At 39.5% G+C, this 23,899-nt stretch overlaps 1 protein-coding gene across 1 annotated transcript in view; it reads right to left on the reverse strand.

Moving 5' to 3' along the window:
- Positions 1 to 23,899, reverse strand: part of PCSK5 (proprotein convertase subtilisin/kexin type 5) — a 448,447-nt gene that overhangs the window by 328,706 nt on the left and 95,842 nt on the right. The window contains 1 exon segment of the mRNA XM_032634783.1: positions 68 to 211. Coding sequence (XP_032490674.1) covers positions 68 to 211 — 144 coding nt within the window.

A 23,899-nucleotide genomic window follows, 5' to 3' on the forward strand; every position in this document is an offset into this window, starting at 1 on the left:
GAGCATCCTAACATGAGTTCCATTGTTTCCCAGGAGGGAAGCTGCTCTGACCACAGCAAATACTCACATAGTTCTGCATCAGGTCTGGATGGGTCCTCTCAATGCCATCATCCAGGATGGTGACCACGATGTTCTTTCCCGTGTAGCCTCTCTTCCAGGCTCCTTCGATATTCATGTCTGACTGGCAGGGATGTGTGTTGTCACTGCAGTGCTAAAGGTGTAAGAGGGAGAAACTGGACGTTGCAGATTACCAAATAGTGAGGAGGCTGGAAAATCATTTACTTCTTAAGACAATGCATTAAATTAACAGGAATTTGGTGGATTGTCTGTTCAAGTAGAAGCGCAGATCTCCAACATGACAACAAGGGAAGGGAGGAAGGATAGATGTGGGGAAGGAAAGCAAGATAGAAATCTCTCCTGCCAGTTCTGCCCTGTTCTAATACCTTCGGAAAAACATGATAAATAAAGTCTATCTCAACAGCAGAATAATGGGTGCACCCATTTTATTGTTAGCATGTATTAATGACACATAAAAAGGCACTGTAGCATTTTATTTATAAACCCAAACTAGATAACTGAAGAACATATACCTTACTATTTCTTAAACAGGCACCTAGAAAAGCCTGGCTGTAAAAAAAACCTCGGCAGCTTCTGTACGGTGCCAGCCAGAGGTGTGCCACTGCTGTGAGAAACCCATCAATGAGAAAAAATAACAGTTTCTTCAAACTTCTTTCAGCAAATTAACAATGAGTGTTGTCTCGTAATTTGTAGGGAGCCAACAGACTTATTCAGTGCTACTTTGAGAAGGGAGAGAAGAGTGCAGGGTCCAGACAGGGGACAGGCACAGGAAAATCTGTGTGAGGGCTTCGAAGGGCAGGCTGAAGAGGCATCGAATCTTAGCTCATTAGGTGTAGTGATTTCATTCCACAATGGCTACAACATACAAACACATCAGTAAATAAATTAAACCAGCAGTTCTTCCCGATATAATTGACTAGCATTCGTCCAACCCACACAATTACCCCTTCAAAGTCCATCTCTATGAAATATCCCTCTGAGTGGTGTTTTCCAGGTTCTTAAGGCTCAGCAGAGGAACAAAGGAAAAGGGATGTGCCGTAGCCTACTCCCATGGCAACGCAATGGTCCACAACATTCACTATCTCCCTCCTGCTTTGTAACAGTTCAGCACTTCAAGAGGGGAAGAGAACATGAGATCTGTATGCTCTAAGCATAATGGAGACCCCACTGCCACTGACTCATCTAACACATACTTTATTGAGCACTTAATACATGCTGGGGTATATGGGGCAGTGAACATGGAAGATGAGGTCCCTGTCCTCATGACCTCTCTAAAGGGGAAACACAGATGATAAAGAAAACAAGGAAGACCATTCAGAACACTCCTTATGTCTTAAAGGAATTAAAGAGGGTAATATGGTGGTCAACGCTGAGCAGTCTGAGTACACACCTCTCTGGGGGGGGGGATGGACAGAAAAGACCCCAGTTTCTGAGAAAGTGAAATGTGAGTTGAGATATGACTGATGAGAAAGAGCTGGCTTGCCCAAGAGCTTAGACCTTGTCGTGGTAGAGGACACAGCAAATGCAGTGACCATAAGGTGAGAAACAGATCTGTGCATTGAAGAAAGAGAAAGAAGATGGGGTCTAGCTGAAGCTTAGTGGATGAGCAGGAAAATGGCATAAAAGGTAGCAGATCAGAATGGGCAACAGAGGTCAGGTCATCCCAGGCTTTGCAGCCATGACTTGACTTTTATTTTAAGTACAACCTAAATGGAAGCTCACCTCTTTCCAAACTTTACCCCTCAAAATCCAATGCTAACTAGTGGCAGATACCTCTAATACCTTTGTCGAACATCATAAACACACTAGAGTAGTTTTATGGATTCATTCTAACAAATGGTGTACCCAGTTTTCATCACAGATAATATCAATTTCATTGAAAATCGGGGCTTATATAGTTTATGAACATTTGTAACTTTCTGCCACTTTCTTGACTTCTTTCTGGCACTTGAGGCCCTGCACCACCATCTATTACTACACTGATCCAATTCCACTCTCCCCTCTCTCCAGTTTTTGGAGCATAGCTCAGGATCTGCTGCGTCCCACTTGGCTAGCTCTTCCCCTTCCCTGAACTTAGGAATGAAGAGAGACAGACACAGACACACACACACCACACAACACACCACACACACACAACACACATTCTGTTTTACACAGTCCAACCCCAACTTACTGAATTCTGCTGAACTGTGGCTGAGTGTTGAATCTTGTGTGTGAATTTTGTCTCCTTTGTAAGCCTCTAGAAGACTATGCATTAAACCAAGTCTGATCTAGGATTTCAGTCAATACTAGCTTATCGATTACACACCAGAAGGGAGGGCATATTCTCCACTTTATATCCAAGTTCACATCTGCCAAATGCTTGCTCCTCCAACCTCGTCAGAGATATCTAGCCAGCTAATGCTTGGTTAACAGATCATGAAAGAAACAGTGTAGATTTACAAAATGCCCATGTTTTTCGGAAGTCTCATTCTAGCCAAGAGTTTGGGCCTCTCCTCACCAAACATTTTAATTTAACACAAAGCAACCCTCACAGGTTTCCATTTCATTTTTTTCTTTTTCAAAACCTGCTCTGGCCACCTGTGGTATCGTTTGTGACACAAAGTAGCATTAATGTGGCCAAGAGGTGGGTGGGAGGAAGGAAATGCACGGGAAATGGGTCACCCACACATGGATAACTGTCCTGGAGTGGAGGGATGCTGCCTGAAATTGTAATTATGAAAGTTGAAGAAAACCCACCGTGTATGGAAAACATGTGTGTTCAAAGTGGAGCAGTTAGGTTTCTTTCTTCCACCTCTGCTTCTGTTGAATCTGACTTCACCATTAAATATTTTTGAACCACTTTTTTTCTTTTCACCTGCCAACATGGTATTGGTAGAAGGGGAAGGAGGGAAAATATCCAATTGATACTTTCATTTGGATAATCTAATATATCAGGTAGCTAAAACGTCAAAGAAAAAAAAAAAGATGATCAGAGCCAGGGGTGTTTCTGGAAAATGAGTAATAAGATCAGTGGACCCTTAAACGAGGACCCTATCTTTAGATTTTTAACACCCATTTCAAGTAGTCCAGACTTGTTTCATAAGCTCAAGGCATCCAAAGAGCAAAAACTACAGAAAATACTGATGCCAGTCAATGCAGCCCAAATGAAAAGGAATTAGTCATTTCCTTAACTGCCTGATCAAAATGGTCTTTAAACTGGGCTCTATTTACTTGAGAGCGATCTAAGTTTCAGCATTACCCAAAGGCAAAAGGAACACATATTAGCCATGATTTCCTCATCCTCAGCCTGCCATGTTAATTCCTGCTCTGGCACAGATCTCTTAAGACCAGTTTCTGGAACTGTCTTACCCCATATAGTCCCGAGGCTGGTATTCACAAAAGGGGCCAGTCAGAAATTTCCGGCATATTTAAAGCTGATGAAAACCACATACGTGCACTGTATATGTAAGACAAATATTTAGATTAATATATGCACCTTCGGCTCTGAATAATGTCCTGTATTTCAATAATGGTCTATGCACAGATGACAAACTATTTAGAAAGGACACAAAATAGCAAATATCTACAGAAACAATGGTTACTACCTAGGTCTCTCATTTCCTTATCAATAAAAACTTTTATTCTTTTCAGGAATGAAATTTTAGAGAGATTATCCTGTGAGTTCTAGAAAAGGCCTCTTCCATACCAGGGTTATGAGCTCTTTTGCTTATAAACCACTCTGGGCATGTCTACTTCTCTTGTGTCTTTATAAACATATCACAATGTTTGCTAAATGAAAGAACAGTTTATACCCAAAATAAACACCTTTGTTATGCTCTCACCACCATTTTCTTCAGACTAGGGGGTGGGTTGGAACCCTCAGTGTCATTATTTTTAAACTTTTCCAGGTTCTTAAGGTCTCCAATGAACTGCCAATTTATATGCTGCCAATAGTCGGCTAACATTGAAAACATCTGTTGCTCATTTCCATTGACAAAGTGGTTCATAAGACTGCATCTCTGACTCTACAACATTAATAAGAAAGCAGAATTAAATACACCAAAAATCTGTTTCAAGAAACAGACTCAAAGACATAGAAAACAAACTTACGGTTACTAAAGCGGGGGAGGCAGGACAGGGATAAATTACGAGCTTGGGATTAACAGATACACACTTCTCTTTTTTTTAACATCTTTATTGGAGTATAACTGCTTTACAATGGTGTGTTAGTTGCTGCTGTATAACTAAGTGAATCAGCTATATATACAGCTACATCCCCATATCTCCTCCCTCCTGCATCTCCCTTCCACCTCCCCTATGAGACCCCTCTAGTTGGACACAAAGCATGGAACTGATCTCCCTGTGCTATGCAGCTGCTTCCCACTAGCTAGCTATTTTACATTTGGTAGTGTATATATGTCCATGCCACTCTCTCACTTCGTCCCAGCTTACCCTTCCCCCTCCCCGGGTCCTCAAGTGCATTCTCTACGTCTGCGTCTTTTTTCCTGTCCTGCCCCTAGGTTCTTCAGAACCTTTTTTTGTTTTGTTTTAGATTCCATACATATGTGTTAGCATACGGTATTTCTTTTTCTGACTTCCTTCACGCTGTATGACAGTCTCTAGGTTCATCCAACTCACTACAAATAACTCAATTTCATTTCTTTTCATGACTGAGATATTCCATTGTATGTATGTGCCACATCTTCTTTATCCATTCATCTGTCGATGGACACTTAGGTTGCTTCCATGTCCTGGCTATTGTAAATAGACCTGCAATGTACATGGTGGTACATGACTCTTTCTGAATTATGGTTTTCTCAGGGTATATGCCCAGTAGTGGGATTGCAGGGTTGTATGGTAGGTGTACTTTTAGTTTTTTAAGGAACCACCATACTGCTCCATAGTGGCTGTATCAAGTTACATTCCCACCAACAGTGCAAGAGGGTTCCCTTTTCTCCACACCCACTCCAGCATTTGTAGATTTTTTGATGATGGCCACTCTGACTGCTGTAAGTTGATACCTCATTGTAGTTTTGATTTGCACTTCTCTAATGATTAGTGATGTTGAGCATCCTTTCATATGTTTGTTGGCAATCTGTATATCTTCTTTGGAGGAATGCCTACTTAGGTATTCTAACCATTTTTGGATTGTTTGTTTTCTTGATATTGAGCTGCATGAGCTGCTTGTATACTTTGGAGATTAATCCTTTGTCAGTTGCTTCATCTGCAAATATTTTCTCCCATTCTGATGGTTGTCTTTTTGTCTTGTTTATGGTCTCCTTTTCTGTGCAAAAGCTTTTAAGTTTCATTAGGTCCCATTCGTTTATTTTTGTTTTTATTTCCATTTCTCTAGGAGGTGGGCCAGAAAGGATCTTGCTGTGATTTATGTCATGGAGTGTTCTGCCTATGTTTTCCTCTAAGGGTTTTACAGTGTCTTGCCTCACATTTAGGTCTTTAATCCATTTCGAGTTTATTTTTGGCTATGGTGTTAGGGAGTGTTCTAATTTCATTCATTTTAAAAAATACATTTATTTACTTACTTTTGGCTGTGCTGGGTGTTCATTGATGCGTGCAGGCTTTCTCTAGTTGCGGAGAGTGGGGGCCACTCTTTGTTGCAGTGCATGGGCTTCTCATCATGGTGGCTTCTCTTGTTGCGGAACACAGGCTTAGGCGCACTGGCTCAGTAGCTGTGGCGCGAGGGCTTAGTTGCTCCATAGCATGTGGGATCTTCCTGGATGAGGGCTCAAACCCATGTCCTCTGCACTGGCAGGTGGATTCTTAACCACTGTGCCACCAAGGAAGTCCCTAATTTCATTCTTTTAAATGTAGCTGTCCAGTTTTCCCAGCACCACTTATGGAAGAGGCTGTTTTTCTCCATTTTATACTCTTGCCTCCTTTATCAAAGATAAGGTAACCATATGTGCGTGGGTTTATCTCTGGACTTTCTATCGTGTTCCATTTATCTATATTTCTGGTTTTGTGCCAGTACCATACTGTCTTGATTACTGTAGCTTTGTAGTATAATCTGAAGTCAGGGAGCCTGATTTCTCTAGCTCCGTTTTTCTTTCTCAAGATCGCTTTGGCTATTCGGGATTGTTTCAGCTTCCATACAAATTTTGAAATTTTTGTTCTACTTCTGTGAAAAATGCCATTGGTAATTTGATAGGGATTGCATTGAATATGTAGATTGCTTTGGGTAGTAGAGTCATTTTCACAAAGTTGAATCTTCCAATCCAATCCAAGAATATGGTATATCTTTCCATCTGTTTGTATCATATTTAATTTCTTTCATCAGTGTCTAATAGTTTTCTGCATACAGGTCTTTTGTCTCAAGTAGGTATATTCCAGGTATTTTACTCGTTTTATTGCAGTGATAAATAGGAGTGTTTCCTTAGTTTCTCTTTCAGATTTTTCATCATTAGTGTATAGGAATACAAGAGATTTCTGTGCATTAATTTTGTATCCTGCTACTCTACCAGATTTGTTTATTAGCTCTCGTAGTTTTCTGGTAGCATCTTTAGGATTCTCTATGTACAGTAGCATGTCATCTGCAAACAGTGACAGCTTTACTACTTCTTTTCTGATTTGGATTCCTTTTATTTCTTTCTCTTCTCTGATTGCTGTGGCTAAAACTTCCAACACTATGTTGAATAACAGTGGTGAGAGTGGACAACCTTGTCTTGTTCCTGATGTTAGAGAAAATGGTTTCAGTTTCTCACCACTGAGAACGATGTCGGCTATGGATCTGTCAAATATGGCCTTTATTATGTTGAGGTAAGTTCCCTCTATGCCTACTTTCTGGAAGGTTTTTATTATAAGTGGGTGTTGAATTTTGTCGAAAGCTTTTCCTGCACCTATTGAGATGATCATGTAGTTTTTCTCCTTCAGTTTGTTAATTTGGTTTACCACATTAATTGATTTGCATATATTGAAGAACCCTTGAAGAATCCTTGCATTCCTGGGATAAGCCCCACTTGATCATGGTGTATGATCCTTTTAATCTGCTGTTGGATTCTGTTTGCTAGTATTTTGTTGAGAATTTTTGCATCTTTGTTCATCAGTGATGTTGGCCTGTAGCTTTCTTTCTTTGTGACATCTTTGTCTGGTTTTGGTATCAGGGTGATGGTGGCCTCGTAGCATGAGTTTGGGAGTGTTCCTCTCTCTACTATATTTTGGAAGAGCTTGAGAAGGATAGGTGTTAGCTCTTCTCTAAATGTTTGATAGAATTTGCCTGTGAAGCCATCTGGTCCTGGGCTTTTGTTTGTTGGAAGATTTTTTTTTTTTTTTTTTGCGGTATGCGGGCCTCTCACTGTTTTGGGCTCTCCTGTTGCGGAGCACAGGCTCACGGGCCTAGCCGCTCTGCGGCATGTGGGATCTTCCCGGACCGGGGCATGAACCCATGTCCCCTGCATTGGCAGGCAGACTGTCAACCACTGCACCATCAGGGAAGCCCTGTTGGAAGATTTTTAATCACAGTCACAATTTCAGTGCTTGTGATTAGTCTGTTTATATTTTCTACTTCTTCCTGGTTCGGTCTGGGAAGGTTGTGCTTTTCTAAGAATTTGTCCATTTCTTCAAGGTTGTCCATTGTATTGGCACATAGCTGCTTGTAGTAACATCTCATGATCCTTTGTATTTCTGCAGTGTCAGTTGTTACTTCTCCTTCTTAAATTTCTAATTCTATTGATTTGAGTCTTCTCCCTTTTTTCTTGATGAGTCTGGCTAATGGTTTATCAATTTTGGTTATCTTCTCAAAGAACCAGCTTTTAGTTTTATTGACCTTTGGTATTGTTTCCTTCATTTCTTTTTACTTATTTTTGATCTGATCTTTATGATTTCTTTCCTGGTAACTTTGGGGTTTTTCTGTTCTTCTTTCTCTAATTGCTTTAGGTGTAAGGTTAGGTTGTTTATTTGAGATGTTTCTTGTTTCTTGAGGTAGGATTGTATCGCTATAAACTTCCCTCTTAGAACTGCTCTTGCTGCCTCCCATAGATTTTGGGTTGTAGTATTTTCATTGTCACTTGTTTCTAGGTATTTTCTGATTTCCTCTTTGATTTCTTCAGTGATCTGTTGGTTATTTCATAGTGTATTGTTTAGCCTCCATGTGTTTGTATTTTTTTCTGTTTTTTTCCTGTAATTGATATCTAGTATTGTGTTACTGTTGATTTCCCCTTTCATGGCTGTTAGCATTTGCCTTATGTATTGTGGTGCTCCTATGTTCGGTGCATAAATATTTACAATTGTTGTATCTTCTTCTTGGATTGATCCCTTGATCATTATGCAGTGTCCTTCTTTGTCTCTTGTAATAGTCTTTATTTTAAAGTCTATTTTGTCTGATATGAGAATTGCTACTCCAGCTTTCTTTTGATTTCCATTTGCATGGAATATCTTTTTCCATTCCCTCACTTTCAGTCTGTATGTGTCCCTAGGTCTGAAGTGGGTCTCTTGTAGACAGCATATATGTGGGTCTTGCTTCTGTATCCATTCAGCCAGTCTATGTCTTTTGGTTGGAGCATTTAATCCATTTACATTTAAGGTACTTATTGATATGTATGTTCCTATTACCATTTTCTTAATTGTTTTGGGTTTGGTATTGTAGGTCTTTTCCTTCTCTTGTGTTTCCTGCCTAGAGAAGTTCCTTTAGCATTTGTTGTAAAGATGGTTTGGTGGTGCTGAATTCTCTTAGCTTTTGCTTGTCTGTAAAGGTTTTAATTTCTCTGTCGAATCTGAATGAGATCCTTGCTGGGTAGAGTAGTCTTGGTTGTAGGTTTTTTGCTTTCATTACTTTAAATATGTCCTGCTACACCCTTTTGGCTTGCAGAGTTTCTGCTGAGAAACCAGCTGTTAACCTTATGGGGATTCCCTTGTATGTTAGTTGTTGCTTCTCCCTTGCTGCTCTTAATATTTTTTCTTTGCATTTAATTTTTCATAATTTGCTATGTGTCTTGGCATGCTTCTCCTTATATTTATCCTGTATGGGACTCTGCACTTCCTGGACTTGATTGACTATTTCCTTTCCCGTATTAGTGAAGTTTTCAACTATAATCTCTTCAAATATTTTCTCAGTCCCTTTCTTTTTCTCCTCTTCTTCTGGGACCCCTATAATTCGAATGTTGGTGTGTTTACTGTTGTCCCAGAGGTCTCTGAGACTGTCCTCAAATCTTTCCATTCATTTTTCTTTATTCTGTTCTGCGGTAGTTATTTCTACTATTTTATCTTCCAGGTCACTTATCCGTTCTTCTTCCTCAGTTATTCTGCTTTGATTCCTTCTAGAGAATTTTTAATTTCCTTTATTGTGTTGTTCATCATTGGTTGTTTGCTCCTTAGTTCTTCTAGGTCCTGTTAAATGTTTCTTGTATTTTCTCCATTCTATTGCCAAGATTTTGGATCATCTTTACTATCATTACTCTGAATTCTTTTTTAGGTAGACTGCCTATTTCCTCTTCATTTGTTTGGTTGGGTGGCTTTTTACTTTGCTCCTTCAGCTGCTGGGTATTTCTCTGTCTTCTCATTTTGCTTAACTTACTGCATTTGGGGTCTCCTTTTTGCAGGCTGTAGGTTTGTAGTTCTCGTTGTTTTTGGTGTCTGCCCCCAGTGTCTAAGGTTGGGTCAGTGGGTTGTGTAGGCTTCCTGATGGATGGGACTGGTGCCTGTGTTCTGGTGGATGAGGCTGGATCTTGTCTTTTTGGTGGGCAGGACCGCATCCAGTGGTGTTTTGGGGTGTCTGTGAACTTATTTTGATTTTAGGCAGCCTCTCTGCTAATGGGTGGTGTTGTGTTCCTGTCTCGCTAGTTGTTTGCCATGGTGTGTCCAGCATTGTAGCTTGCTGGTCATTGTGTGGAGCTGGGTCTTAGCTTTGAGATGGAGATCTCTGGAAGAGCTTTCACCGTTTCATATTACGTGGGGTTGGGTGGTCTCTGGTGGACCAATGTCCTGAACTCGGTTCTCCCACCTAAGAGGCTCAGGCCTGACACCCGGCCAGAGCACCAAGACCCTATCAGCCACACAGCTCAGAAGAAAAGGGAGGAAAAAAAGGAAAGAAAGAAAAATAAATAAAGTTATTAAAATAAAAATTTTTTAATTATAAAAAAGTAATAAAGAAAAAGAAAGAAGAGAGCAACCAAACCAATAAACAAATCTACCAATGATAACAAGTGCTAAAACTATACTAGGGAAAAAAAAAAGTAACAGACAGAACCCTAGGATAAATGGTAAAAGCAAAGCTATACAGACAAAAATCACACAAAGAAACATACACATACACACTCACAAAAAGAGAAAAAAAAATATACAAGAAAAGGAAGGGAGCAACCAAATCAATAAACAAATCTACCAATGATAATAAGCTCTAAATACTACATTAAGATAAACATAAACTAGAAACAAATTAGATGCAGAAAGCAAACCCCAAGTCTACAGTTGCTTCTAAATCCACCATCTCAATTTTGGGATGATTCATTTTCTATTCAGGTATTCCACAGATGCAGGGTACATCAAGTTGACTGTGGAGATTTAGTCCACTGCTCCTGAGGCTGCTGGGAGAAATTTCCTTTTCTCTTCTTTGTTCACACAGCTCCTGTGGTTCACACCTTTGGATTTGGCCCTGCCTCTGCATGTAGGTCGCTTGAGGGGGCTGTAGCTCAGGCCAGGGGGAGGGAGGGATACGAATGCAGGGTGAGCCTGCAGGGACAGAGGTTGGTGTGATGTTGCAATAGCCTGAGGCACACCATGTGTTCTCCCAGGGAACTTCTCTCTGGATAACAGGACCCTGGCAGTGGCGTGCTGCACAGGCTCCCGGGAGGGGAGTGGATAGTGACCTGTGCTCTCACACAGGCTTCTTGGTGGCTGCAGCAGCAGCGTTAGTGTTTCATGCACATCTCTGGTGTCTGCGCTGATAGCCGCGACTCACACCTGTCTCTGGAGCTTGTTAAGGCGGTGCTCTGAATCCCCTCTCCTTGTGCACCCAAAAACAATGGTCTCTTGCCTCTTAGGCAGGTCCCGGCTAGCTGTGGCACACTAGCCCCCTTCATGCAGTCTTCCCACAGCCAACCCCAGTCCTCTCCCTGGGATCTGACCTCCGACGCCGGAGCCTCAGCTCCTAGCCCCCACCCGCTCCGGCCGGCAGGTGAGCAGACAAGCCTTTCAGACTGGTGAGTGCTGGTCGACACCAATCCTCTGTGCGGGAATCTCTCCGCTTTGCCCTCTGCACCCCTGTTGCTGTGCTCTCCTCTGTGGCTCTGAAGCTTCCCCCACGCCATCCCCCGTGTCCGCCAGTGAAGGGGCTTCCTAGTGTGTGGAAGCTCTTCCTCCTTCACAGCTCCCTCCCAGAGGTGCAGGTCCCATCCTTATTCTTTTGTCTGTGTTTTTTTTTTTTTTTCTTTTGCTCTACCCAGGTACGTGGGAAGTTTCTTTCCTTTTGGGAAGTCTGAGGTCTTCTGCCAGCAATCAGTAGGTGTTTTGTAGGAGTTGTTCCACATGTAGATGTATTTTTGATGTATTTGTAGGGAGGAAGGTGATCACCTCTTACCACTCCACCACCTTGAAGGTTCCCCCTACACTACTTTATGTAAACTAAACAACAAGGTCCTACTGCATAGCACAGGGAACAATATGCAATATCTTGTAATAACCTATAATCGAAAAGAATCTGAAAAATAATTTATATATATTCTGTATACCAGAAACTAACATAACATTGTAAGTCAACTATACTTCAATAAAAATAAATAAATAAAATAAAAATAAATAAAATTTTAAAAATCTGTTTTATTGACAAATTCAGAAACATATCTAGTTAGCTGAGTAAAGTGTAAAAATATGCTTGGAATTTTTTGTAAAATTTGGCGTCAAAAAGCTCTAAGAAATGGAAAAAAAAATAGAATCATTACCCTTTAAGTGGACATAGAACTGACATGTAGTAGATTCTTAGTATGGCCAAGCATTGTACTAATCCCTTTATATGAACTAGCTTCATTTAAGAGTCAGAACAACTACTGGAGAGAGGTACTTTTATCATCTGCTTTTAACAGCTAAAGAACATGAGACTTAGCCTAGGTAACCTTCCAAAGGTCAAAGAGCTGGTCAATAGTAGAATTAGGATTCAAAACCAAGCAGTCCTATGGTCTATGGAAACTCTTCTGTTAAAAGTTGAAACAAAAAGGGCTCAGGGGAGGGCAAAACACTGCAGACTCAGATAAGGAGCAGATTAGGAGTGGATGTTGGACAGTATAGCTCCAGTAAAGAAATTCAAATAGTAGAAGTCTCACTGGTCTTAGCACTGTGATCAGTACATTCAAGTGACAAGGTGGAACCTAGGTGGGTAAGACTTTAGAGGCCTTCTCATGTCTCCTTATTCCACTTTCTGAAACACATCTTTTAGCAAATCATCAGTTTCTATTTGAACAGTTTCAATTACAGGGAGCTCACTTCTTTACTGAAGAGCCAATGACGTGCTGGTAAATCAGTTCTTTGAAAAGAAAATCTCTTATTTCTAGTGTTTGCCAATTTCCATGGTGTAAATACTCACATCATGGCCAGTTTTAAGCTACCATGCTTGCAGAATTCCTGAATGTGTAACAGTAAGCTTTCACAAGCTGTTGGAAGGTCACCCAGCACACCACCGGGAACAGCTCACTCCATTGTTGGTCCTGCTCCATTTCTGATGAAGTCATCACTTCCCATAGGTCTGCCATCTGCTTCTCAGTACAGCTGAACCATGCAGGGGTTAGAGGCGCTGACCCTCCATGCAGTTGAAAATCCACGTATAACTGATAGCCGGCCACCTGCATGCACGGTTCCTCTGTATCTGCCTTTCCCCATCACAGATTCAACCAACCGCAAATTGTGTAGTACTATAGTATTTACTACTGAAAAAAATTCCACATATAAGTCAACTGGTGCAGTTCAAACCTGTGCTATTCAAGGGTCAACCACACTTGGGAACCACTGGGAAGTACCTAGGATTAGTTCTCTCCTTTGCAGTTTCAGACAATAGTGTTACTCTCTCTTGCAATTCTTTGGAGAAGATCTTTTTTAACCTTTCGTTCTCAGGGCTACCTGAAGCAAGAGGACTTTGAGCTTTTGTGAGCCCATAAGCTGATGGGTTCTCCTTGGGATCTATGAAGTAGAGATTTTGTGACCCCAAAACTGAAGATGCCTTCACCGATTTTAGAAGACCTAAATTAAGCTAGGGAAGTTCTCAGACATTTACTACTATATTTATGGGCCACTTTGATGGACTTCAAAACCTTTGTTATCACACACATTAAAAAAAAAAAGATATCCCTGGCCAAAATAGATCCAATGTACATTTACCCAAGAATGATTATTCAATTTATGAACTTTCCAGAATTTCCAAGGAAGCCCAGTATGTTTCAACACCACCAAACTCAGCATAGCAAGTAAGGGATACTAGCTAGGTGAATCAGGCAGAGGAAAGGTTAAATTCCACCTCTGCTACCTGCCAGTTGTATGACTTTGTCTAGTTACCTAAATTCTTGAAATCTGATTTGTAGTTTGAATGCAGAGAATTGTTACGAAGGTTGAAGAAGATAAAATAGGTAACAAAATGGATGCCTCCACATTCATAGGAGGCATCAGTGTTCCTAACAGTTTACAGAAGATGACCTCGGTTTAAAAAAAAAAAAAAAAAGGAGAAATAGATTACTACAAAATAATGAGATGATGATTCTCTTCATTATCTGGAGAGAGAGGTTAGGCAAACTTGAAAGGGCAATTCATCCTTGTAAGGATAGCTAGGATGATTTGAATATTTTACATTTGTGGCTGGAGGTCTCAGCTGGTGGTTGGAGATCAGGGATGGGGTGTAGGAGAAGAGAACAGTGTCCAGTTATTTTCTGGCACATCGGTCAAATGACCTCCTATGAATCACCATGTTTTACTCCTACGTATTTATACCAGTGTTCCAACTTTGTTAGAACGGATCACATCTACCATAATATAATTTTGACAGAAGATCATTTCTTGCTTACAAAATTTTAAGGATGTCCCACTTAATACCAAAGAAACATCAGAAAATAGAAAATATTAGAAGAAAGGCTGTTGTACAAAATATGCTCAAATAGAGGATAATGAGAAGAAATCCAGTTCCTAAAATTCTACTCATAGTTGAGCATCAAAAAATTGAGGCAGTATAGTCAACAGATCTTTGACAAAGGAGCAAAGGCAATATAATGGACCTAAGACAGTCCCTTCAACAAATGATGCTGTAGCAAGTGGACATCCACATGCAAAAAAAAAAAAAAAAAAAAAAAAAAAAAAGAATCTGGACATAGACCTACCACCTTCCACAAGAATTAACTCAAAATAGCTCATGGACCTAAATATAAAATGCAAGACTAAAAAAAACTTCTAGAAGATAACATAGGAGAAAACCTAGATGATCTTGGCTATGGTGATGACTTTTTAGATATGATACTGAAGACATAATGCATGAAAGAAGCAACTGAAAAGCTAGACCTCATTAAAATTTAAAACTTCTGCTCTGTGAAAGACAATGTCAAGAGAACGAGGGGACAAGCCACAGAATGGGAGAAAATATTTGCAAAAGATAAAGGAATGTTATCCAAAATGTACAAAGTACTCTTAAATTCAACAATAAGAAAATAACCCAATTAAAAAATGGGCCAGTGACCTTAACAGACACCTCACTGAAGAAGATGATATACAGAAGGTAAATAAGCATATGAAAAGATGTTCCAAATCATATGTCAGCAGAGAGATGTAGATTTAAACACCTATTAGAATGGCCAAAATCCAGAACACTGACACCACCAAATGTTGGTGAGGATGTGAAGCAACAGGAACTCTCATTCATTGCTGGTGGGAATTAAAAACAAATGGCTCAGTCACTTTGGAAGACTGCTTGGCAGTTTCTTACAAAACTAAACAATACTCTTAACCATACAATCCAGCAATTGTGCTCCTTGGCATTTACCCAAAGGAGTTGAAAATTTATGTCCACACAAAATCCTGCAAAGGGATATCTATAGCAGCTTTGTTCATAACTGCCAAAACTTGGAAGCAATCAAGATGCCCTTCAGTAGGTGGATAAATAAACTGTGGTGCCACAGAAAATGAAATATTATTCAGTACTAAAAAGCAATGCTCTAACAAGCCAGGAAAGGACATGGAGGAACCTTAAATGCATATGACTAAGTAAAAGAAGCCAATCTGAAAAGGCTAAACACTGTAGATTCCAACTATATGACATTCTGGAAAAGGCAAAACTATGGAGAAAGTAAAAAGATAAGTGGTTGCCAGGGATTGAGGATCCGGGGATAAACAGGCAGAGCACAAAGAATTTTTAGGGCAGTGGAAATGCTCTGTATGAAACTTGAATGATGAATACATGTCATTGTACATGTGTCCAAACCCACAGAATGTACAACAGTAAGAGTGAACCCTAATGTAAACTATACATCTAGGGTGTATGATGTGTCAATGTAGGTTCATCAGCTGTGACAAATGGACCACTCTGGAGGTAGATATTGATACTGAGGGAGGCTGGGTATGTGTTGGAGTAGGTGGTATACGGGAAATCTCTGTACCTTCCCCTCCATTTTTCTGTGAAGTTAAAGTTTCTCTTTAAAAAAATTAGTCTTTTAAAAGAAAAGGAATTTCACAGAGCAGCCAAAGGGTAACTGGATGAGCAGCCAAAGGGTAACTGGATGATCTATGAATTTAGTTTAGTGGACCACATTTCTCTCATTTGTAAATTTTGTGATCCTCTTTGATTCTTTCCAACCCTAACACATTTTGAATTAGAAACTTTCAGTCCTAAAAACATTTAACAAAGTAAAACCAATAAGCCAACAAAAAAATCTTGTTTCCTTTAAGGAATCTCTACATGTCTTGTCTTAGTGTTTGCAGAATTGGCTTCAGCTATATTACCCAGCCATGTTGCTAAAGGGTAACCAGTCTCTGAAACTTACTGGGTATTTCTGAGATACTAAGATCAAGCTTACCTTTACATGTATGGCCCATTGCATGTGCCACAGTTCTAACCATTCTTAAATTACTCAGATGCAAAAACTGAGTCAGGTTCTGGAAATCTGGGTCCGAAACCACATATCCTTCTCTCCTGCTTCCTTCCATTTTCACAGCACCTTGCAGTTCAGGCCATTGGTTCTGCTCCACTACTTTTAATCTTTCTAACCTAGTTTAGGCTTTCGATCTATCCTCCGGACATTAAAACAGTTTTATCAAGCACTTACTATATTCTGGCTATTATACTGGCCAGAGCAATGTCACTGTGCTCAAGTCCTTGAAGTCCAGTCTGTGTGACGGACACACAAGGAATTTTTATTAAAAAAATTTTTTTTTTTACAAAAACACAAGTATTATAACAGGGGTTCTCAGGGTACTGTGGGAACATGGAACCCAGTCAGGGGGAAGCGTGGGAAGGCTGAGAGCACTTCCGAGAGAAAATGACATCTAAGCTCCCAAATATACGTTGACTAGCGAGAGGGCGAGCAGGGGATAAAGAGGATGTGTTTATTTTCGATAAGCATATGGAATAATCAAAGAGAGACTGGAGTGTTCAAAGAACTGAAAGAAATTCAGTACAGCTGGAGGATACAGATGCAAGAGGTGGGGGAAGATGAGAAACATGGAAAGAGATGAGACTGGAGAGGTAGGCGGGGCCCAGACTGTAAATGTTCCTATAAGCCATGTTTGTTTTTTTTTTTAAATTTTGAACTTTATCATAATTTGATGAAAAATCATGTAAGGGTTTTAAGATAGGGATTGTCATGGTTTGGACGTCTAAAAGTGCATCTCAAACTTAATTCCCAAGAAAAATACTTGATCTCCACCTGCTCTGACCCCTACAAAGCCGCTCATGCCCAAGGTTCTCAGTCTCCCCCACACCAGAGCATCTATAGCTGCTCTCCTTCTCTATAAACATCCATCAGCAAATCCTTCCAAACAGCTCTTGAACCTGACCTCTTCCCACCATCTCCACGGCCCCAAACCGAATCAAGCTACTATCATCTCTTATTCCTCTACAGTCTATTTTCCATATAATGGTAAAAGTGATCATTGTAAACTATGTCAGAGTTATTCTCCATAAATATTCCCAATAATTCCCAATGACTTTCCCTCACACTTTCAATAATACCCCATGTCCATTCCATGGCCTACAAAGGGCTCATGACCTGATGTGGCGCCATCTCCCTGTCCTCTTGCCCCACCCCTCTCGTCTTTCGCTCACTGTACTCCACCCCATTATCCTGTCCCATCCCAACCCACTGTCATCTCAAGGCCTTGACACTTGCTATTCTCCCACACGAGGATGTTCTTCCTCGGATATCCACGTGGCTGCCTCTCTTATGCTCAAATGTCACCTCCTAAGAGAGGCTCTTCCTAGTAAACCTATCTGAAATAGCATTCTATGTCATTCCCCACCCTTGACGCTGATTGCCTTTTCTTCATAGCATTCATAACTACTATATTATCTATCAATTTGTCTCTTTATTGTTTGTCTCCCACACTGGACTATAAACTCCGTGAAGGCAATCACTTTGCCTTATTTATTTCTGTATTCACACTAACACATAGAAGTTCAATAATTAAATACCAGTTAAATGAACAGACTGGGTTTTTAAAAGTCATTGTGGGTCCCCTAGAACATAAAGGAAAGTGTGGAGATGAATTAATTGGGAGAGAACTCTAGTGATTGAGCAATGACAGTGGTCGAGATTAGTGGGACCATGGAAACTACAGTATTTGATACACAGCAGGCATTCTTCGTATTTGTTGATAATGACAGTGAATGGGTATGGTGACAGAAGAGAGAGGAATCAGGAATGATCAAACATCTGGCTTGGACTACAGAGCAGAGGATAGGGTCACTTACTGAGAAAAGAAACACGGGAAGAGGAGAAAATCTGCCTGGAGGATGAAAACATTGAGCTCAGTTTTAGAAACATGGGAATTTAAATAACATCCAAGCAGGAGTTGCCTGTAGTGACTGCACGTGTGGATCTAAAGTTTCTTTCTCCCCAGACCCATGAGTGAATTCTTCCTAAAATTTTGGCATCGTGCTGTTATTTCCCACCTCAAATCTTCTTCTCATGTATAAAGCGCTAACGTCTTTGCCTCCGAGTTGCTCCACAATCTGGCAATGAACGTACACTGTCTAGTGCCACTTGTTGCCCCAAAGTTCAAAAATCCCTAAGGGTAGCATACAGTATATAAATTTGATGGTCTTAGCAAATTCAAGGTCATGACCACGTGTGGCTGAGAGCAAAAATGGCTACAATTCTCCACAGCTCCCTGTGCTTATGGCACATGTAATCCTTCCCATGAAGCAAGGAGGTTTTTCTTCACCCTTTGATTCTGGGCAGATCTGGTGACTTGCTTTGGCCAAAACAGTGTAGCAGAAGTAACAGTGATCCATTTCCACAGTTCCCACACCCTTTCGCTTATAATCCTTCCTGGCTGCCATGTGAACAAGCCAAGGTAACCTGCTAAAAGATGGGAGATCACATGGAACACATAAAACTGTCCTGGCTAAACCCACACTAGACTAGCTAGCTACCAGCTGACCAGGAATGGCTCACAGATGCATTCGCGAGCCAACACAATACCAGAGAACTGTCCAGCTGAGTTCAGCCCAAATTTCGGACATGGAGAATCATAAATCTAATAAAGAGCTATTGTCTTAAACCACAAAATCTTGGGGATGATCTTTACACAGCAAAAGTTAACTAACATATGAGGTTATAAGCCTGAGGGAAGTAAGTCAAACCAGAACGACAGGGAAAAAAAAAATTCAGCGAATCAAGGTGAAATAGCTGATCAAGAAGAGAAGAAGAATTGGCTGTATAATTGAGGAGGAAGAGAGCAGTAAGGACACTTAATGTATCAAACACACAATCCTAAAGCAAATTCTAAGATCCCTGTGATTCATTCGCTTCGTAGGAAGCCCAGTGTTTTCCTGCTCATCCCATCGAGCCCTCATTATCAGCAATTTCTGATTGTATATAGGTTTTATCTTCTCAATGAAATTATAAGCCACTTTTAATAATGAAGTCTGTATTACGCATCTTTATAACCTCTAGGGTTCATAGTAAAAATACTCAACAGTTAATGAATTGATATTTAGTCAAGAGAGAAGGCAGAAGTAAATTCTGAGAAAAAATGCAGAAGAACATAATTTACGTAGTTAGGACATAAATGCAGGTAATAGAAAAGGTTCAAGTAAGATCTACAAATCTTTGCCTTCTCATGGCTCATAATACGGCACCTGCTTATTCAACTTTACCAACAAAAAGATTCAAGAAGTAACATAGGAAATGTGCAGGGGCCAAATAATTACATAAGGAAAAAGAACATTCATTTAGGGGTACTGGTTATGCTAACGCCCCGCTAAAAACGCTCAACACTTCTGGCAGAAGATGTGAAAAGAGATGCAACACGGTGACACATGAACTAGTATCCCCTTACAGGCCTGGTGGGAAATGTCTCCTGGCTGGAGAGGAATTCAGGGGTACAGGTCTGTTTCCTTTGGAACAATACAGGGCATGATGGAAGTAAACACTTCTTGACCCTTCTCTGGTATCCGGTCAACGGCTCAATTTTAATACTGTCTTTCCTTGTAGGTCATGCAGTAAATTCTTCCATGAGTTGAGGAGAAACTCCACGTTACCAAATGACTTTTCCTGACTATGAATCGAGCACCAATTATTCCTAATATACTATTCTTTGCCCAAATTGTGCAATTAGTAAAAAGTTGTGTTTGTTTAGGGATGATCTCAATTGAAATTTTTCCTTGAGTGCCTATAAAACCAAGAAATAATTCCTACATTGGAGCTCATGAAAATGAATTTGAGAAGCAACTGAGCTGCATTATTTAATAACTATGCAAACATTAGCAAGAAGCAAACTTCATTCCTTGCTAAAATGTAACTTCTTTGCTTACATTGTTTACAAAATTCTGCTTGCATAGAACTCTTCACTCTCTCGTCTCCTTTAGGCATAAATCTGACTCAGAAACTCCAGTCTCTTCTTTTTTCATCAAGATGTCAGGAAGAGCAGCTCAGATTGGAGAACTTTTCCTTTCCTTTAAAATAAGTAGGATGCAGTATGGTTTGGATAAGCCTAACCAACTGACTTCAGAACTCAGTTGCTCCACTATTTTTATTTTTTCAAAGTCACAGAAGAAATTTTGAGAAAAAAATGACAGAAAACAATTTTTTGTTATATTAGAGACATTTAAGGTCGAGGAGGAAGAATCTGAGTATCATTTGAAGATATGTGAATATACCCTTACTAATATGTCATGTTTCTTCATTTACATTATTTCATAAATGGCAGTATTCTTATGGAGCATAATAGTAGAGGCAACTATTTTTCAGGTGAGAAAAAAATCCATTTTACAGTTAGAAAAATAATGAAGAACTAGGAATAAACCTATATAAGATCTTCCCAAACCTTCAATCATTCTGCCATTCAGGTTTTGACCATACAATCATTTTCTCTTAAATAGATGGATGGGTGGATGGACGAATGGACAAATGGACAGAAGGATAGAAGGATGAACAAAGAATGAATAGACAGAGAAGCAAACAGACAATACATGTAGGTTACTTCCAAGTCCTATTATATTTCAGTTTTATTTTCAAATTTCTATTGAAGGATGTGTTCCTTTCCAGGACCCTGCAGAACTTCTGAACAGTAAAAGCCACTTCCTCTTCCCTGAGTCAACTCCTCAAACGCCCATAGATTAGATGCTCCCAAAGGATATTTTCAATCAAGACTAAGTCACAAAATGAAACATATGTAGGAGGAAGAGGATACAGGGGGACGGAAGAGGAAGAGAGGGTCAAATCCACATGACAGTGAAGCTGCACATACTCAAGTTATGTCCAGAGCTATTAGATAGCTCATCCCTTTCCAGAACAAGAACTACTTGAACTTTCCTAACAGAACATATTTAATGTATTTACTGTTAACATAGAGAGCAGCATAAACTTGGTTTAAATATTAACAGTGGTTCCCCTAATTTTTGTTTCAAAAAAGGACACTGAAGTAGATATGCTTAAAAGGACAAAAAAGATGTGTTAGTCTGTTGGAATGATATATAAAAATTAATGGGATATGGAATTTCAAACAGTCTTTTCAGATTTTAACTTTGTTTCTCTCTGGATATATGAGATTACTGACTCAACTTCCTGAAAGTTCTGAAGGGTTTTCACCATGCCCTCTAATACATCATTACCTCAAATACATTAGTTCTATAAGAAACCTGTAATAATTGTGGTATAGAAACTCTGAGAAGAGGGAATAATACTATCAGCGTGTCAAAATTCTTATTCTTAAAGTTAAGTGATCATATCAGAAGAGATAGGGTGGGCAAAGCTCACATGGTCATGATGGGTCACAGACAAAATGTGAGTTCACTTTCGCTTTCCTGTCAACACAATAGCCCACTTGGACACCCATGAATCTTTGCTTTTTCCTGGTGACATGAATTCTTCAGGTATAATCTAGTCTTTATGTTTTTATATAATCAAAGAAGAGGTCTAATATTTATAACGGACCAAAAAATAAGTGTCTTCTTAGAAAAAGAGAGAAATTCCTTAGTATCAATAAATGTGGTTTACACTATCAACTTTTTCTTTTTCCTATATAGTACAAACGAACGACCTCAAAACTTAACGTCTGGAAAAAAATTATTATTATGGCTCATAGTTCTATGGGTTGGCAGGGCTCAGCTGGGTGGTTCTCCTTTGGGGCCTCCCATGTAGTTGCAGTCAGATGTCCACCGGGGCTAGATGCATCTGAAGGCCTGACTGACATGGAGGTTTAAGATGGCTTCTTCATTCACAGGAACAGCTGGAGAATTTTCACCCTTCTGTGTAAGATTCAGTTATTAATGCATACTTGCCCCAGTTGAGTTATCTGCAAGTCCTTCTGAACAACATATATCTGTCATATAATGATTTCTATCCCATAATAGCTAGAGGAATGCCAGTTCCATTACCATTTCTCTACATCTGTTAACTGTCAAAACATTTCATTCATTCACTTATGTTTTATTAGTTTGTTTTTAATTTTCCAAAGTTAATTATATGCTTTCTAGATTTTGAGCCTACATCAGGGAATGAGAAAATACTTAGTCTGGCCTTCACAAAGTTTACATTCAAGTTGGAGTAGATAAATAATAAATAGACAAATGAGACAAACAATATAGTTAGAGATTATGGTAATAATTATAAAGGAAATAAAGAAGAGACCTTGGACAATGACAAGGGAAATGTGTTATTAAACGTATACCTTGAGTTTTTCACAATTTTACTACTATTAAGCAGACGTTTAGTCAATGAACACAGAAACTTTGTCCTGAAAAAAGATGTTTATAGGTATAAGCCAATAAATCCCAGCCTCAGAAAAGCAAATTAGGGCAAAATTGAGATTCCAGACCTATTGCCATTTAAAATTTAAAAAGTAAAACAAAAAATATTTTCACATTTCAAATCAAACTTTTAAACCAAAACATTTTCTAAGACAAAAAAATCCCTAACAATAAAGAATGTGAAATATGTTATTACCGTGACGCATCCACAGAAAAATAAATCTATATTGCAAAGCAAAAACAATCTCACCTCCGACAACCAGCCAAATCAATCTCAGATAGCTACTAAAAAGCCTGCTTTAATATTGTTCCTTCTAGACTGAGTAAAAATGATTGTCTGAATCTCCCTGACGTCTTTGCTTTCATTGTCCACTTGAAGATGTAAACGAGTATAAAATCTACAAAGTGGATGTAAAGGACAAGGAAACATTTTGCTTGGACTGGCCAATACTATGTCTAGTGCTTCTTCTCCTGTGGCAAGTGTAGATGCTTCAAAAAAGATGAAGGATTCCGTAATACATGTGATTAGCTAGCTACTCAATAAAGGAACCTACAGAGAAGACAGCCTCTTCGACCTAGTGAGATTCTCTCCAGAGCCTGAAGTATAATGAGCAAGAAAACCAAGTCATTTGTATCCTACACCAGCAAGCGTAACTGTGAATGTTCTTCTTATCAATAAAAAATGTTGAATCCTTTAAAGAATCTAACCAAACAACTTGCTTTAATAGCATCCTACAGAATTCCTTCTGCTAGAGAGAAAGAGTAATTCCAGAAAAGTAGTTATACAAACACAGTGGCACATCTTCATTTATAGGGTATGGTCGCTGAACTCTCTTAGTAACTCTTATAATGGCATATTCAGGGTAAACTGGAACACTGCTATTGTAACCCAAGTCACATTTTTTTTTCCCATTCACTAATGAAAGCAGGAATGTTAACACAATTAAATTCAACATGAATGTTGCAGCTTTCCACAGACACACCAGGACTACATACATATTTTAGAACACAGTTTTCCAAGCATCTGTGGTCCTTCCTATCTAATTATCAAGTATCTAATCCTGGTTCCAATACGGTACCGAAAACCACCTAAATTTCAATTTCTTCAAAAAACACATATAGCTCAAAATAGAAGAAAATATTAAAATATTGATAACACATATCTACAACATAACTAGGAGAAAAAGAATATAAACCTCAAATTACACATTAATAGGATAAAAACACTCTAATCCCGCAGAATCAGCTCTGGAGATGACGCCAGAGAAAGAAGTCAGGTGGAGACTGAGCAGAAGTAAAGAGGGAGCAGAATCCCAGTGGTGATAGAACAGATAAAATAACTACATAGTGCAAAGGAGCAGAGATTCTGAGGGAAAAGGGGCAACTTGGAAGGAGCACTCCTTGACAAAGTGATGGAGAGAGGTAAGAAAGAGATGAAAAATAGAAATAAAGAAAAAA

This window comes from Phocoena sinus, chromosome 6 (assembly GCF_008692025.1).
Source record: "Phocoena sinus isolate mPhoSin1 chromosome 6, mPhoSin1.pri, whole genome shotgun sequence".
Lineage (NCBI taxonomy): Eukaryota > Metazoa > Chordata > Mammalia > Artiodactyla > Phocoenidae > Phocoena > Phocoena sinus.